At 37.2% G+C, this 17163-nt stretch overlaps 1 protein-coding gene across 5 annotated transcripts in view; it reads right to left on the reverse strand.

Annotated features, from left to right (window-relative positions):
• The window catches only part of Fchsd2 (FCH and double SH3 domains 2), a 186166-nt gene that overhangs the window by 37271 nt on the left and 131732 nt on the right, over positions 1 to 17163 (reverse strand). For all 5 annotated transcript variants that reach the window (XM_052157215.1, XM_052157221.1, XM_052157231.1 and 2 more), the window contains 4 exons: positions 16062 to 16184; positions 10195 to 10290; positions 4457 to 4573; positions 1226 to 1330 (listed from right to left, as the gene is read on the reverse strand). In XM_052157215.1, coding sequence (XP_052013175.1) covers positions 1226 to 1330; positions 4457 to 4573; positions 10195 to 10290; positions 16062 to 16184 — 441 coding nt within the window. The remainder of the gene's footprint in view (positions 1 to 1225; positions 1331 to 4456; positions 4574 to 10194; positions 10291 to 16061; positions 16185 to 17163) is intronic.

The raw sequence follows: 17163 nt of genomic DNA on the forward strand, positions 1-17163 counted from the left end.
AAATGAAAATATAAAGACGTACCTTCAGAAACATTTTGAGGCTTGTCTCAAAATAGTCATTCCTGTTTTACTAATGTTTCACCCACAGTGTAAAACCAACAAGTACGACACTTGTTTACCACAAGCCAGTGTTTACCGCTCAGCAACAGCCTGCCAACAGTATTTGGCCAGCACTTTAATGTAGAGGTTCTAGGCCCTGGGTCTAGAGAGGAAAAAGGCTATTCATTGGACACTTTGCCCTCCTCTGTATGGAATCTTGAGGGTCAGACTGTAACAGGTAAAATGTGGAGGTGGGTACAGGGACAAATGGCAAGTCTATTCTGACTCAGATCACCTCCATGGGACTAGGCTCAAAACATGCTTACATTCTCTGTGCTTGCTAAACCATGGAAGCACTTTCTTAAAACCTTTAAAGGGGTATTTGAAAGTCACTAGTTTAGATGAACATTCAACTAGTACAAGAATTCCTTATTTGAACGCTCTAATAGATGTTGGCCCAGAATCTGTTTGTGACATTATGTATGTTTATGTGCATGTGTTATATGGATGTACATAAGGAGGTCAGACACCAGTGTTGGGTATTGTTCTTAATTTATCTCTACACTATTACATATTTTTTAAAGATTTATTTATTTTATTTATATGAGTACACTGTAGCTGTCTTTAGACATACCAGAAGAGAGCATCAGATCCTATTACAGATGAGCCACCGTATAGATGCTGGGAACTGAACTCAGGACCTCTGAAGAGCAGTCTGTGCTCTGATCGCTGAGCCATCTCTCCAGCCCTATTCCTATGACTCCAAAAGAGATTAAAACCCATAATTACATGGGTTTTGTTTGTTTTTTTTTTTGTTTGCTCCTTCTTTTCTTAACCAAATCTTTGCTTATTCTCCTGGAATTTGAACATACATGCGTCAATTTATCTACCATTAATTTGATTGATTTATTTAACGCTATGTGAAAACTTTAAAATTAACATCTGCATTGTGGCATTCCTTTTGCTATTTAATGTTTCATGACTGTGGGATCGTCACAGTAGGTTCAGAGTTCTTGTTGTAAGTGCTATAGGTACACAAAAATATGACTGTGGACACAAAGATGGCTCACTGTCTTTCAATTTAATACCCATGCAGAAACTCAATTTCAAAGGTGCATTTCACACTGTGACATTGTGCCTGGAACTGAGTGACACAGCACAACTGAGAGCTGTCCTACTGTCTTACCTCTGCTTTACGGATGTTTTCTCTAGCTTCATCTATTTTCTGTTCCAGCTCTGCTCGGCTTTGTTCTGATACAGCAACTCCATGACATTCTAGTTCATTTAGAACCTATCAAGGAAAATAAAGATCTTTATTCTCATGTTATTCTCATGTTATTTCCTTGAGGAAATTCCTCATGTTATTCCAGAGGGCTCAATGGCTAAAGCAATAATTAATTTTAAACTTTTTATTTATTTAATTAAATTTTAAAAATTGAAAGTTGCAAAATAAGGAAGAGTCCTTGTCTTAGCTTCCCCTGATGGTAACGACTTATAAAAGCATGCAGTAACAGCTCCCTCCTTGGGAGGTGCAGTTCAAGGTCTCCAGTGGTTTCCTGTGTCCTGCGGTACTGCACATGGCACCAGGGTTGACCCGTCTTTCCATGGCTCATAAGCTGGCGCCTCCCCAGTACTGGTCTTACACAGTAAGGCCACAATTAAGTTAAAGTTGGGATTAGTTGAACACTAGCCCTGAGATGCTGTGACAGCTATCTGGTAACAGAGATGGCCATGACAAAACCTACAGAGGAATAGAGTTGACAGTGTGGATGTGCTGGATAAAGTAGTTCACAACTCCCAGTGGGACTTTGTTGTGCTATAGAATAGTGGGCATTTAAACACTCATTGTCTGCTTATCCATTTTCCATTTACTATTTTGTACCTAAAGTAATAGGGGATGAAGAGTGAAAACCAAGAAACTGATAGATACAATCTATATACCTTAATTTCATTGTATAATTGAGACATGTCTGATTTTTAAAAAATATATAGATGTTGACTTTTTTGTGTGTTTTTATTTTTTTTAAAACAGGGTCTTAAGAAGCTTAGGTTATTTTCAAATTTACTAGGTTGCTGAGCTTGAATACTGGTTTTCCAGCTTCTATCTCTAGGATTACGTATTTGTACCACCATACATGCCTAATTATGGAGTATTCTTGCCAAACAAGTCTTATAAAGAAACAAAAAGACTTCATTACTGTGCAATGAATCCATCACATACTCTTTACACCAAGAGAGTACTACCCCATCAATTTGTATTTTTCCAAACCATATTTATGAAAATCTTTTTTAGGGGAGAAAAAAACAGTGACATATCATTCCCTCAATGTTTATACCAAACTTTGTCATGTTTACAGAAACTGACCTCATTCTTTTTGAAGCACACACCTAACAGTTTACCAATAGTGCACTTACACTCAGAGTACTGCTACTGGGACTTTTAAATGTCTTTTAAAACAGGAAACAGCACTACACAAAGAATTCTTTGAAAATATTGGTATATTTGAGATGAAAACACAAAAGTGTGAAGAGATAATCTCTGGTGCACTGTGTAAAAGCATTCGCCTGTCAGTGAAAAGCTGATTGACCAATGAACTGAGGCAGGCTTAGAAGGTGAGGCATCAAGCAGAGAGTGAGAGGAATTCTGGGATTGAGTCAGGTGTGGAGATTTACTTGGACTCAGAGGACGGTGGCTGCAAGAAACAGGATCAGGTAACCAGCCACGTGGCAGGACTTAAAATAGAATAAACGAGATAATTAAATTACAAGCTCGTTGGGGAAGAGATCAAAACTTACGGCATTTATTCATAAATATAATTAAGTCGCAGGATTGTTGTTTCGGGAAACTTATGTGTGGGTGGGAAAGCCCTCAGCTACTAACGTGACTGTTGCACATGTTGCTTGTTCATTGTTTTGCAGTATTGGTGATCAAACCATCTGCCTTGCACAAGTAAGCAGGTGTTCCATTAGTGAGCTTTACCTGGACTTCTATATTTTAATATTACTAGACCCTGCCAAATTTATATATTCTATATTTTATGTCAGTCTTATCTTTTAATTCTATTATCAATATATTTATATTATTAACATATATAATATAATCATCTTACTAACATATTTAGTCCTATTAATAATTTTATATTTTAGTATTAACAGACACCCTCAAAAGGTTATACCTACCCTTCCCTATATCCTGAGCATAGGGATACTGCCAAACTTTAAATTTATGCTGATACAAAATTCTAAAACCTTGATTTCATTTTTATGATTTTACAGAAGGCATTGTTTCATGTGTTGCTGTCTACCCGTATTTCTATTTCACTGCATATGGATGAATGCACTTCCCCAGGAAGGTATGTGTAGATGCCAGAGGCTGATGTTAATGATGTTAGCCTGGTTTGCATAGCATATACCAGGATAGCTAGGGATGTGTACGGAGGAGACACTCAAGTTTTTTTGTTTGTTTGTTTTGTTTTTGTTTTTGTTTTTTAGAGACAGGGTTTCTCTGTATAGCCCCGGCTGTCCTGGAACTCACTCTGTAGACCAGGCTGGCCTCGAACTCAGAAATCTGCCTGCCTCTGCCTCCCAGAGTGCTGGGATTACAGGCATGCACCACCACCGCCCGGCTGACACTCAAGTTTTAAAACAAAAGCTTATTAGATTTTCAAAGCAGGTAAGAGTGAAGAGCATAATTCTGACTGTTGAGAAAGTAAAGGGAAAACATAAGATTTTTCACATTAATAGAATTCAACTACTTGGAGCTAGAGAGATGGCTCAGTGGTTAGGAGCACAGGCTGTTCTTCCAGAGAATTCAGGTTCAATTTTCAGTATACACATGGATACTCACAACTGCCTGTAACTCTAGTTGAGTGGACCCAACACCTGATGCCCTCTTCTGACCTCTGTGGGTTTCATGCACACACATGGTGCACAGGCAAACACACATAAAAATAAAATTCAACTCTAACTCTATCTGAAATTTCATAGAAGGCTTCTGAGACAACCTCTGTCTCCCACCTTTACTCCTCACTCTCCCAAAAGAAACAGTGAGGACAAGAAGCCATTGAAGAGAACTCTTAAAAATGGTGAGCTTTCTAAGAGCTGAAGTGTAGCTCTGTACAGTGGATGGCTTCTGGCAGGAGTGGCGGGAGGAGGGAGGACGCAGGTTTTGTTAAGAGCCTGGCCACTGAGTTTGACCATTTTCGTTGGGTATATAGGTAATGCAAATTGGACTTGGTAATTTTTTTTTTCATTCTTCTTTTCTTTGGGGAGGTGGAGCTGAGAAGACTGAGAAGTGAATGTGATCAGGGTGCATTAAGTGAAGCTCCCCAATAAACAATACAAGGGTTAGGTTGGAGAAAACCCGTCTGAAATCTGCCTTCAGCAGCACACAGCCAGCGTGCCCTACCGTACTTACCCGCTGCTGCTGAACAATATTTTTGTGCTCACGTGCCACACGTGTGGCCCATTTCCGAGCCTCCTTATTTAGACTGTGTTCCTCTGTGGTACCAGTTTCTGATTCTAATTGTCGACTCTACAACACAAGAAAGAACAGAAAGAGGACTGTTATCTCCACTGTAACTTTTATCAATCTGTAGCTGGACCAGAGGGTCTTTCCTTAATCAGCACTGACAATGCAAGTCATGCCCTACTACTGTGGGAAGCAAGGTCTCACTTCACAGAAAGTCTGTGTTAGAGATTAGTAGCCTTGGAGGTCACTCAGATGAACCCCTCCCTTATGGTCGGTCAGCTTTGGGCCCTACCTTCTTTTTCTCTGGTAACACTGGAAAGGTATCAGCTTTGCCACTCCTCATCAGTGGCTCTCAATGACCCTTTAATACAGTTCCTTAAGTTGTGGTGACCCCCTAACCATAAAATTATTTTTACTGCTACTTCATAACTGTGGTTTTTTCTATTGTTATGAATTGTAATGTAAGTATCTGTTTTCTGATGGTCTTAGGCAACCCCTGTGAAAAGATCATTCAAGCCTCAAGGAAGTCAGCTCAACACACAGGCTGAGAACCACTGTAAGGTTTCTTTGTCAAAAGAATGGTCTGTCTTCGGCCCAGGGTGGAGATAGGCATTCTGATCTGCATCAAGGATCAGATTATTACACACATATTGTTTTCTCCCTTGAGTGAATCCAGCTGGGCCTGTCAATCACCTGACCAGCAGTCCACTACCAATACTATCCTGCCTCTGTAATGGATATTACATTACTGATATATTACAAATATTGTATTATATCTGAAAAAAAATCTTATAATTCTCCATCTATTATAATACATAAAACATCCAACAAAAATCCTGGTTATGAAATGGTATTTTTTAACTTCTCTCTCATCACTGAAGGGCTACTTGCCATTTTAGGACTAGATCACTCACTTTTAAACTGTCAGCTCCAGCACTTGCTGAGTGACTTTAAACAAACTTCCTCAACTTCAAAGCAAGGATTCAAAATTACATCTAAAATAGAGCTGTCATAAAGATTGAATAAGTTAATAATAAGTTATACAACTAGAAAAATGTCTAGCATGAAGCAATAGTCAAAGAATGTCAGCCATTAATTTTTCTTATCTTTCAATCCCAGTGATAGTGCTGATGTCTGCAGGATAAACTTTAGTTCATGATCAGGAGCTAATCCATAACTAGGGCCTGTGAGAGGGTCAGGGGTAAGGGAACTTGCCATCAGGCCGGATAATCTGACTTTGATTCCTGGGACCCACATAAAAGGAGGAGAAAATTAACTCACAACTTGTCCTTTAACCTCTGTATTAGTATATTAGTAAATAAACATTTAGAAAAAGATTTGCTTAAAACACAGAATCTATAAAAAGAAGAAAAATAATCTAAGAACAAAGTAAGAATTATAATGGATAAAAGCCTTAAGTATATATTTTATCAAGATAGATATATGAAGCTTTGGTAAGCTCATGAAAACATTCAACAGCTAGTCATCACATAAATACAAGCCAAAACTGCCATAAAATACTATTTTATAACCACAAGGATGGTTTAAATCACTGAATCGGGCTGTGTGTAGCTCAGCAGCAGAATGCTTCCATGCTTTATACACAAAGCCTTCAGTTCAACCTCTAGCTTTGTGAAATAAACAACAAAAAGTGAGAGACGACACAGATATTTGTAATGATATGGGAAAACATGAACCTTCATATAAAACTGGTGGAAACAAAAAATGGTGCAGATACTTTGGCAAACAGCTCAGCATTTTTCTAAAAATGATTTAAACATAAACTTTGTATGACCCTGGGCATATTAATATAAAGAAATAATTGTGGTAGCACTATCTTCCCATCACCCTCCCTGGTCTGTGTACATGTGTGTTTATCTGTAGGCCAGAGACAACCTGGAGCATCATTCCTCAGGCACTGTCCACCTCTTTTTGGGATACGGTCGCTTACTAGCCTGGAGCTCACCAAGCAGGCTAGGCTGACTAGTGTTCAAGTTATAGACTCACCAGCCACAGCACTGGGATTTTTTTTCAAATTATAATTACAGCATTCCTCCTTTCCCTTCCCTTTTCCTTCCCCCAAGCCTTCCCATGTACCTATCTCTGCTCTCAGTCAAGTTCACACTCTCTTCTTTGACTATTAGTGCATGCATATACGTATATACATATTCTTAAATGTTACCTGCTCAGTCTGTATGTTACTTGTAAGTATGTTTTCTGGACTCACCATTTGGCACCAGGCAACGAACTGGTATGCTCTTCCCTGGGGACTATTAAGCACACTACCAAGCCTGATTATTTTTTTTAAAAAACATTGGAACTGGGTATTAAACTCAGACCATCATGTTTACAAGATAAGCACTTTACTGACTTAACTATCTTCTAAGCCAGGCAAGAGCCAAGGTTAAAAAAAAAAAAAAACCCTAAATGTCTACCAAATAATAAATAACATGTGGAATATTCATACAATGAAATATTAATCAGAAATTTAAAAATACAGGTACATTCAACAACATGGATAAATCTGAAAGATATGTTTAAATGAAAGAAACAAGATATTATAACAGACTGCACATACTGCTTGATTTAATCTAGTGAAATACCTAGAAAAGGCAAATTACAGAGACAGAAAGTGTAAGTTTTTGGTGGCAGGGGATGGGAATGAAAATGAGGGGATCTTCTCATGGTCATGTAAGTGTTCTATGATTTACTTATGATGATGCTTAGATAACTGTAAACACACAGAAATTATTAAGTGTACTTGAACTAAGTAAATTATATCATATAAGTATGCCTTGACAAACCTATTTAAAAAAATCATACCACATCAGGATTTATTGATTTTATCAGTTACTGGACACCAAGAAGAGAATGCCACCATATACACTTAAAACCTTATTATCTGTGAACATGTTAGTGAGCTCATCTAGTCCGTAGTCTGTAGTTTAGCATATAGCTGAGTGTCCCGCATATAGAGTGGGGATTCAGTGTTTGCTGAAATGAAATATGCTTCAAACAAGATGAGAACAAGAATGCTTTTAGATGCAATATAAACTGAGGACAGAGGTAATTAGTCCTTCCTGCATGGCCAAAGTTTACCTCACAGCTCTGACTTGGACTCTGCTCGACAACAGGTTTAGGGCTACCAACTCTAACAGGAAGAAATTAAATAATAGTTTCATCCTTGCAAAGAACACTAGACTATATGGAGAGATAAAAATACTGAGGTTTTCTTTCTGAACAGAAAAAAACTTCACCTAAGGGGTGAAGAGATGGACCAGTGGTTAGGAGTACTGGCTACTCCTATAGAGGACCTGAGTTCAGCTCCCAGCACTCACATAGTGACTCACAGACATCTGAAAGTCTAGATCCAGGGGTTTCAGCTTCCTCTTCTGGCTTCTGCAGGTACTAGGCACATACAAAGTGCACAGACAGGTGTGAAGGCAAAAACTCACACACATGTATTTTACAGTTAACAATCTAGAATGAGTTTTGTAAAATTGTATTTAATTTCTTCCATTATAAAAAAAATTGTTCCACAAGCACTGAATATTCCTTTTCAAAAGAGAAGATGTGTATCGGAAAGAACATAAACACCGCCATCACAATAGCTACGTGCCAGTCGTTCACACAGGACTCTGGCCAAGTTTCTTTACTTCTTAGGCTCTAGTTTCCTTTTAATAAAGGCAGGATTAGCTCAGTGCCCCTGTACTGAGGAAAGTTAAGGTGCTCTAGAGAAGATGAAGAATGAGCACCTGACTATCTTGGTTACAAACAATAAAGAAAACTTTCTAATTTATAAGGTAAAACCTAAAAGCCATGGCTGGTTCACTAAAGGGCCCCTTAGCTATATATATATGTGTGTGTGTATGTATATGTATATACACACACACACATACACACACACATACACACACACATACATATATATATATATGTATGTATGTATGAATACATACATATATATGGCTTTTACTCCAGCATCAGGTCCTACCCACCCTTCAGTGGCATGCAAGCCCACACGTTCCACCCTCCCACCCTGTCCCATACCCCATATACCTCAGCTATCGTCATTCTGAGAGCACTGACAGGGGAGAGCTCAATATCCACCAGTTGGGCAGCTTTTAAACTCTGCCCAGTGAAGATTGCACAAGGACAGAAAACAGCAGAGAGTTAGAATTTTAAGGCAAATAGGGACATAACAGCTAAGAACATTAGCATAGTGCCTAGAAACCAAGAGAAGTAGAGGGCTATAGCTGAGCTTAGGGACAGTGAGGTAAGAGTCACTATTACGCTAACTTTCTGATGGTAAATGGTCAAAGAAAAAAATCTCAAATTGGTCAGAATTTAAATTTGTCCAACTTCATAAACTTGTTTATACTATGTGTCTTCTTTTTCTTTTAAAAGCAATATCTCACTTTGTAGCTCATGTTACCTTACACTCAAACTCTAAGGCTTCTCCTGCCTCAGCCTCCTGACTGCTGGAAATACAGGACGGAGCCACCACATAGATTCATATCTTGTATCTTTTAGCTTTCTGTTTATTTATCCCAGGCTTTATAAAAGTCAAAATATAAGAAAATGTCATCGAGCCATTAAGCAAAGTTGGGTGATTTTTAAAAGGAGAAAAAACTAGGGAGGGAGTTTAGCAACAGAGCACCTGCCTAGCATGCATGAGGCCCTAGGCTTTATCCCCAATACTGACAAAAAATAAAAATGAATAAAAATGCACAAGGAGAGGCATTACTATAATGAAAAAGATTATTATGTAAAGAAAAATAAGAATTTTCTCAATTTCTTTCATATAGCCTGCAACACCAGGCGATTTAGAATGTAAGGGGGGGGGGGGACTGGGTATGATGGTCACACTGTAATCCCAGCACTTGAAAGGCAGAGGCAAAGGTTTCTGTGAATTTGAGGTCACTCAGTGCTACAAAGCTGAGACCTTATTTTAGAAGAAAATGAAGAAAAAAGAAGAGTCAAATACATCTATTAAACTCTTGAACTATATACAAGTTCTTTAGGTATGGACTCTTAATTTAAGACTTACAAATATACTTTGCTCTTTTCTTAGCTTGCCTACTTTAAGAGAATATGCTAGATATGTTCATACATGTTTTATCCTTTTGCACTATTAAATTTTGCATTTTTACTGTCAAACAATATTTTGCTCTTCAAAAGTCAAATAATTACAAACATTTCTAATAAACTCAGAAAAATATGACTGCTATTTTAAAACTGCCCATTGGGGCTTAACATTGATAGTTTTAACAATTTAAAATATGAAGGAAGTTGACAAAGACCTATAATTTATATAAAACCAGCCAAAATATTTTCACACACATATTTATCATTCCATTTATTAATTCTATTCTAGTTAAAATTTAGCCACTGGTTGGTTTGAAGGAGATAGAATTTCATGCCCAGAGAACATAATTTATACTTGAAAAAGAAATCCATTGAATACATTTTCTTTTCTGGTTGTTTTCAGATTTCCAGTAACTCGACTTACAGAGTGGAGAGTTGTTAGCACAAAGACACCAGGAGTGCAAGCCACACTAAGAAAGGACAGGTGTGGTTTCTCTGTGCCTTCACATTTGTTATAAAATTAATGAGATACACTCAGCTTCTGCTGCTTATTCAAGCACAAACAACAAGTAAAATGAAGATGAGAATTCTCTTACAGTATCACTGTCACAAGGCTGGAACTGGAAGGGCTGAGGCTTGTGAAATACAGCATTCTCTTGTAGGAAGAGCTGAAGGTTATAGTCCCGTACCACCTAAAGACAAAACAGGAACCTGTAAGTCTTAAGTAAAGTTAAAATGTCCAGTAATAATAGTCTAAAGTTTAAGGCTTAGGGGTTGGCCAGATGGCACACCAGGTGAAGAGCACTTGCTGCACAAGCTGGTGGCCTGAATTCACTCACCAGAACCCAGGTAAAGGTGTAAAGGGAGAACCAACCCCACAAGCTTGTCCTCTGATCTCTACAAATACGCTATAGCATGCCTCCCATCATCGGCATGTGTGCACACAAACACACACACATCACACCAAATGATGATAAATTTTAAAATGTTTAAAGCATATATATTCACCTATTTTTTCATTTACTTATTTTTGATACAGATTCTTACTATGGAGCTCTGGCTGGCCTGGAATGTACTATGTAGACCAGACTGACCTTGGTCACAGAGATTCACCTGCATCTGTCTTCCAAGTGCTGGAATTAAAGCCATGTATCATCTTATCTGGAATTATTTTCTTTAAAACAAACAAACAAAAATTTATTTAATTTTAATTATATGTATATGTGAAATATGAGTATGGGTTTGTGTGCCTGTGAATGCAGGTTCCCATGGAGGCTAGAAGGTGTCAGACACTGGAGAACTGGCATTACAGGCAGCCTGAGGTGGGTGCTGAGGTCCTCTACAAGATCACTACTTGCTTCTAACCACTGAGTCATCTCTTTATCCCCTGTCATTTTCTAAACAAACAAGAAATCTCCTAATACTATATGGTCAAAAAGAAATAAAAATGTCACACATTTTATTTTTTGTTTGAGTTCTTACTTATGTGTCTGATATTCTCAAGAAGGTAATCCTAAATTTGGAAAGTACTAGTTTAGACACTATTCTGGATTAGGATACCAGACAAATACTATGCAAAATTTTAGGATGATAAGAAGATAGCTACTATATTACTGTGGGCAGTGAGGCAGGGGATGGATTGTGGAGTTGGAAGCACACGGTCCCTTTTGGTTTCTCCTGGCTCATCTTCTTGTTTTAAGAAAAGGTTTATTTTCATTATGTGTATATGGCTCATAGGCCTCTTAAGTCTGAAAGCCACCTTACTGCAGGATAGACCCCGAGAAAGGCTAGGCGCAAGCAGCATTTAACTGAACACATTCTGAGCTCTACTTAGCCACTGCAGGCCCTTTACTCATCCTCTATTTGTTGTGCATCAGAGATCATTAAAAACTGGGTAGAGCTGCGACTCCGCTCTTCTGCATATGGTTATACATTTATCTCAGTGTTCTTTGTGAAGACCTGATCCTTTCAACTTAACAGTAAGGGCGCCTCTGCTGCAATCAGTTGCCCACGTAAGTACAGGTTTATTTCAAGACTCAAAACTTTATTTCTCTAGTCACTTACGCCTCTCCTAATGTCCACACCATACTGTCTTGACTTCTGTGACTTTATACTAAGCTTCATAAGCTGGATCTATGAGTTCTCCAAGTTTGGCTTTTCCTTTTCAATATTACTTCAGCTATTTAGGGTTTCTCACAGTTCCATATAAATTTGAGGTTTGTCTTTTTCGCTTCTATAACAAAAATGGCTATTGAAGTTTTGACAGGGATTAATCTGTAGATCACTTTGGTGATACTAAAAAGTCAGTAATATGAAACCCTCCAATTTATGAACATTTATTATTTCTATTTATTTATATCTTCTTTTGAAATATTTTGAAATTTTCGGTATGTAAGTCATTGGTTGAGATTATTCTCACTTATTTTATTCTTTGGATACTACTGTACTTGAATTACTTCAGTAGTTTTTATATTGGTTTTATGGCTATATAGAGAATCATGCCATTTCCAACTTGCAATAATTTTTATTCTTCTCTTTCTAACCTAACTATTTAAGTTAGGACCTTGAGTATAAAAGTACAGTATAGTCATGAGGGTAGTTCTTGATCTGGGTAAACATATAATATTTTACTATTGAGCACGGTATTAGCTATTGGCTTTTCACAAATAGTATTGTGTTCTACAAATTCCCATTTATTTCTAGTTTGCTGAGTTCTTGTTTTGACCATAAGAGTATTAACATTTGTGAAACGCCCTTTTACATATGCACTGTTTTTTGTTTGTTTGTTTTGAGAAAAAGTCTCACTGCTATGTAGCTTGGACTATTCTGGAACCAGCTCTGTAAGCCAGGCTGGACTCAATCTCACAGGGACTCACAGGCCTGTGTCTGCCTGTCTCTTGAGTCCTGAGATAAAAGATGTGTGCCACACAGTCAGCTTTTTCATACCCACTGTAATGATCATAATTTTGTTAATTTATTAAATTCACTTTTCTGGTTAGTTTTCAAGATGTTATTTATATCAATGGACAGTTTCCAAAGAAATACAGGATAAAATTGTCAAGCTATGAACTGTTTGTTAAATGAGCTACACTACTAATTGGTAGAGGTATCTTTTGCAGGCTGAGGGCAGGCACATAGAAACACACTACACAGGACAGCAGAGCTGCCTTTGGAGCTACCATTATAGAAAAAATATCCCTGGCAATATCTGCTTCAGTTACATGTACAAAGCATTTCATAAAATATTAAGGAGAAGAGCAAGCTTCATAAATAATTAAAATTTAATAGAAGTTCCTAGGGCCAGCTGTTCCCATTTATGGGATGAAAGCTACAGAGAGCACTTTAACATTTATATATGTAGTGTCTGCATGAATTATCCTTACAACAACCTGGGACTATGTTACATTGTAAGCAAGTGGGAAAAACAGATTTTTACCCAGACAATAACAGTGTAGAGTAAAAAAGTCAAGATTTTCAAACATTCCATTCAATTAGCAATCTCTGGGTTGCTTTCTGAACCGTAACAGAACAGCACAACGAGCTGTTTGTACAGAAAAACACATGGTGTAAAACTCGTAGGTGTGAGCTCTTCTCGCTTACAACGGCAGGGCACATCTCCAAGCCACATCACTCATACTGAATTTGTATTCCTACCACTTCCATGACATGAGAGCATCTCATTTACACCTCACCCCCCAGGGAGAGCACCTCATGAGTGAAAGCAAAAAATAAAGCTTATCTCTTAGTATCCAAAGTAGCTCATAAATTCTTAATTCATTTTCAATAACAATAATGCAAGAAAAAGAGATAAAATATCACAGTAGAGTAACAGTACAGTAATGGAAGCACTGTGTGTGACAGAGAGAGAAGGAGAGGGAGGTACAATCTCAGGCTCAGTCTGTCATGGAAACCCTGGGTGTGAGAGAGGAGAAAGGCAGTCTCAGGCCCAGTCTATCTTCTTTTCCATAAAACAAATATAGGATTCACAGTGTAAGAAACACCAAGAATACCTAGAAAATCAGATACATCCACAATTATAAGCCAGTTTTCATGCCTACATTTTTTTTTTTTTACTTTTATTGTTTTACAGTCTAGTCACTGCCCACATTCTGGATGCCTACATATTTTATGAACTAAAAATAGTGAAATTTTCTTGAAAAAAAAATTTCAAAGAATTCTGCTAAAAGATAACCTGAAAAAATTAGAATAAAAATAATTACAGTTTCCAGTAAAGCTGGAAATGAAAAACATCATCCTGCCACATCCCCACTAAATGCAAATTCATGGATTAATGAGAAGATGGAGAAATAAAAATAAAAGCTCCTCATATCAAACTATAGTAGGAGTAAGGTGTGTGTGTGTGTGTATTTAATTGATTGAAAATAAGAAAAATAAATTTTTCAAGAAAAAGCAAGAATACTAAATATAGAATATAGAAAGAAATACTTTAGATAAGGTAATACTTGAGGAAAGAGATCATTGAAAAACAAAACAAAGTATTTCTGGCAAAGTTAATAAAACTGACTGGTAAGTGTCACCAAAAATAAAGTACAAACATAGAAACAAGGAAGATGGCTTCAGAGACACACAAGCTCTTAAAAGATGTGTACCACCAGATCTGGTAAGTGGACAACTATATAGGAAAATGAAAACTGCCATAATGACCTAAAATACAACAAAAGATGAAAAAATTTCAGAAAACATGAATTGTCTACTAAACAACAATTTTTATTTACAGTAGTCAAAAAACATTATTATGTATTAGGAACAAAATCAATAAGCTTTTATAGACATTTTCCTCCAATATTATCTTATGATTTCAAACATATATTAAAATAAGAAGAATTGGCTAGGTATAGTGGGACACGCCTTTAATCCCAGCACTTTGGTGGCAGAAACAGGTAGATCTCTGTGAGTTCAAGGCCAGCCTGGTCTACATATTGAGTCCTAGACCTGTCAGAGCTACAATGTGAGACTCTGTCTCAAAAACAAAGGAATGAATGAATCAATCAATCAATCAATCAATCAATAGACTAAAAAGATTCCCACAATGAACACCTGTATACTTATTACCACAACTTCAAAATTAAAACTTTACTTCTCTTTCTTTCAAAGACATATTCATCCATTTGTCCATCCTTTCTTTCACACATCGATGCTTTGCATCTTTTATTGGGATCTGGCTAGAATATAGGAACTTGGCATCTTAAATGCTTTTCCTTCTTTAAAATTTTAATGAAGATTGATTGATTTTACAAGGATGAGTGTTTTGCCTGTATGTATGTGCTATGTGTAACATGTGCATGCCTGGTGAGAAGCGGGCGCCAGAAGCGGGTGTCAGATCCCTTGGACCTGGAGTTATATTTGGGTATGAGCGATCTACCACATGGGTCCTGGATCTGAACCTGGACCCCTTGAAAGAGCAACAAGTACTCTTAACTGCTGAGCTCCTTTCCAGATCCCTTTTAATGATTTTCTATATATAGAATCAGGAGTTCAGGTACACTGAAAGAAGAATATTTGCATTGGGAAGTGTTCAAGGTAAAGAATCTGTGTGCCTTTCTCTCTCCTGTCTTGTGAAGATGGATACCCTGATTCCTAAACAGTTTCTAAAGACATTACTCAGTTTTCATTCTCCTTGATGGATGGATGGAAGGAAGGAAGGAAGGAAGGAAGGAAGGAAGGAAGGAAGGAAGGAAGGAAGGAAAGGGAGAGGGAGGGAGGGGCAGAGGGAGGGAGGGAAAGAAAAAATTAAGTTAGGTCTCAGAAGTAGTAGATCTAGATAGAATATATACATTGTAAAATGCATACAGTCAGGAAATATTCATAATGCATTTTCTAGAAAAGTAACATTTATAGGCATAATTTATCTCCTAAAGCAAAGGCTCACCACCCTTAAAAATAAACATAGTTTATCTGCTTCTGAGGAAAAATAATCATATTTATTTTCTTTGTATATTCAGTGAGGCGTGTTGGCAAAGTTAATAGATCAATATTTTAAATTAAAAGATCATTACCAAAGAATGATAGCATATAAAAAGTGAGTTTAATTTGTAAAAACTAAACTCCAAGGCATTGTAGAACTTACTTTTAAATCAATGATCACATGCTACGTTCCCTGTGCTCACTTTTCTTACTGTCTGCATTGATAGATGACCTTGTTGTTCTCCCAAATGACTGAGTTGAGTGCATTTGAAGTTCCTGTGAGAAGGCCATTCTTCACTGATTCTTCTCAAAGGCAATGTGTATAGCCACAGACTGAGGTCTAAGCTAGCTTGTGCATCAAGTCCCCCCTTTCATTCAACTCATCCAGAAAGTGATCAGAGCATTTTCTAACGTTGTTAAGGAGAATTTTTCCAGAACTGTGTCCTTTAAAACCTGTTTCTACTTTCATTAGTATCTTCATGAAATAGCTTTAGATTATAAAATGACAATACCACCCGTTACATTAAAGACATATTACCTTGCTGGAGTTTTCTAGTAAAAACTGGAATGTATTCTGTATAGCTTGGCAAGTTTCTAGTTCAGTCCGGCTGAAGGCTATTAAATAATCCTTGAGGTGGTCATACACATTTCCATCAAGAGCCTAAAAGAGAGGAATATTATAGAAGCCAAAGATTATGATAGAGCTTTGGCAATAGTTCCTTTGTCTTTAAAAATTGTAGAAATGTTCAATTTAAAAATCTATTAATAAACTGACAAAAGGCATAGAGCATTACATAAGAGTATGTGTACAGTGAGCAGTTACTAGGGGAGTGTTGAGTTTCTAATGAACAGCAACCAACAAAGGGAAAAACCTAATCTTACTAAAGCTTAGGAAAAAAAAAACAGAATATTTTGGAGACAAAAACATATGGCTTCTGATCTTTGCTTATTTGCTTCTGTAGACACTTCATGACAATTAGATGCAGGAATTTTACAGGGACTATTAGAAAGAAAGAATCGAGGCACGGAGCCTGGAACATGTTACAATAAACACAAACCTCCTCCATTGGTGGTAGAATTAGGATTTAGTATGTATTTGCTACAGCGCAATCTGAGAAGACATAAAATGCCATGAGGATTTAAGCCCACCTCTACATATCTATATAGCACACGTTCCTGTCATGCACATCTTAAACAGAGAGGCCAAAGGGAAAACATTCAGGTCTCAATAACCATTCCAAGAACTTTTCCTGCCATTCTTCCCTAACAAAACAGCAGCCTTATCTTCTAAAAATCTATATTTTTTTCTTCTCATCAATTGACAAAACTGTCACAGAGCTAGCTCTGCATAGTGGCTATTGCTGCTCTCTAATGAGAACTCCCCAGTTCTCTCAAACACACAAAGTGCCAAGGTGTTTTCTTTCATATTGGCTTAAGTACATTTCTTTGTCTCAAGGAAGCTGCCAACCTTTCCTTTGTTCCCTAGATATTCTAGAGGTCATTTCAGCATGTGTGCATGTGTTCTGGATTGCAGTATTACTTTTTTATTACTTGCAAATAAAATGTTTTTGTTTTGGAGTTTCACTTCTATCTTTATTTTAGCTTTGTCATCTGCTTCTAGTTCCCTGAGGAGAAACACA

The sequence above is a fragment of the Apodemus sylvaticus genome, chromosome 1 (assembly GCF_947179515.1).
Source record: "Apodemus sylvaticus chromosome 1, mApoSyl1.1, whole genome shotgun sequence".
Taxonomy (NCBI): Eukaryota; Metazoa; Chordata; class Mammalia; order Rodentia; family Muridae; genus Apodemus; species Apodemus sylvaticus.